Below are 1671 nucleotides of genomic sequence, written 5' to 3'. Positions count from 1 at the left end.
GAAGCAAAGAAAGGAACAGCACAGCGACAACTGCAGAAATACCTTTTTCACGTATTCAGCTTCCTCGGTGATCTGGGCGCAAGAGGATCCATAAAGGACATAGTTCCCCTCCGAGCCGCGGTCTTCTCGTGTTACTTGCTCAGTGAGTAGCAGGGTAGTCATCACTATACGTGCGTTTCTCTGTTCTGTACAAGCGAGAGAAGAGAGGGCCTTGTTTCATTACACAAGGATGGAGAATAATTCCATTATTCCATCCCATTTAATTCCATTTCAGCTTTAGGGACATGCTGCAGCCAAGCAGGCGTTGCAAGCCTGAAGCAACAAAGATTAAGGACCACTTTAAAAAAAAATGCAGACTCCTGATTTTTTTTTTAATGGATGGGAAGAGAGATATATTCACACATTATTTTCCCTGAAGATTTCAATGACTTTTTACTAGCAACCCACATCCCAGTCCTGTATTATTTCAGAAAACATGTGGCCAGAGATCTCAGGCAGAAAATAAGAGAATAACACGCACATGCATGCAGTTTAACTAACAACAAAACAAAACGTTTGCCATCCATCTGCGAAGTTTATAAACCAAACCCAGGTACACCGTGCATGGTAATCCCACTGCCGTCAGGGAATTCAGTCCACCCTTGGCTCTGCATTCCCAACGGCTACGCCAGAGCAGAACTGGTTTTCATCGGGTTCAGGAGGATTATCCCCGTCCTCCTTAGATGCAAGAACCAGCACAAAGCTTGCACGATATCACAACTCAGGAAAAAAACCCAAACTAGCTGAGGGGCATAGACGTGAGTCAAGAGATAAGGCTTTTTCTCCCCATACCACGCGGAGAATAAAGTCCCGAGCACCTTCCCGAGGTTTGTGCTGTGCAATGGTGACATCCAGTGTCAGCTGCACGGCTCTGAAGTGAGCGTCTGTAGCTCAGGACGCCCGTTTCCAGCCCGACCCCAGGTAGTCGGCGAGCTCCCAGCTGCACGTCAGACAAGCTGATTTTTAATGAGCACATTCAAAGGAGCTGGAAGCAATTAAGGTTAGCACAGAGGAATAAGCAAGCCACTTAGAGCATGGAGGGTGTGGATGGGCTCACAGTGGAAGAGACAAAAAGTGGTTGCACTTTGCAAAGCTTACAGATAATTTACAATAATATTTCCCTTAAAAATGCATTCATTTCAAAACACTTCAGTTCAAGGTCTTGGGGCTCCTGCAGTTTAGCCCAGTAACAGCAGCCCTGCCCGCACAGTACTGACGCTGCAGGCCAAACCCTTGTGTTCCTTGAGTCACCCCAACACGGAGTATTGCAGTGCTACCAGGACGATCGCTCAGGCTAGCCCATTTCTTGACTAGCTCATTTTCTAATAAAACGTAATTAGGCAACTTGAAACATTTATTGCTGTGATGGAGGAGGAATGCCCTTCCCACAGAGAGCCGCACGCAGCTGGTTTGCGTAACTGCCCAGGTGGATCCGCAGCAGCTCACCCACACCAGAGACATCTCCATGTACCACTACCTTGTGTCCCAGGCAGACAACAGAAGGATAAATTAGAAATTAACTGTAAGTAAGAGTAAAGAAATTTAACACATGAGCTTTAAGTGCCTCAGGGCTACTACTTAGAACTCCAATTCTTAGGTGATTTACAAATTCAAAGAGCAACAAAATAAAAA

General features: G+C 46.0%; 1 protein-coding gene across 1 annotated transcript in view; it reads right to left on the bottom strand.

Annotated features, from left to right (window-relative positions):
- The window catches only part of CCDC68 (coiled-coil domain containing 68), a 7491-nt gene extending 7329 nt beyond the window's left edge, over nucleotides 1–162 (bottom strand). The window contains exon 1 of the mRNA XM_009586691.1: nucleotides 43–162. Within this exon, the coding sequence (XP_009584986.1) occupies nucleotides 43–162 (120 nt within the window). The remainder of the gene's footprint in view (nucleotides 1–42) is intronic.
- Nucleotides 163–1671: the final 1509 nt, after the last annotated feature.

The sequence above is a fragment of the Fulmarus glacialis genome, unplaced genomic scaffold (assembly GCF_000690835.1).
Source record: "Fulmarus glacialis isolate BGI_N327 unplaced genomic scaffold, ASM69083v1 scaffold32611, whole genome shotgun sequence".
In the NCBI taxonomy this organism is placed as follows: domain Eukaryota; kingdom Metazoa; phylum Chordata; class Aves; order Procellariiformes; family Procellariidae; genus Fulmarus; species Fulmarus glacialis.
The sequence above is the reverse complement of the archived record's forward strand: the minus strand, read 5'-3'. Positions and strand labels throughout refer to the sequence as shown.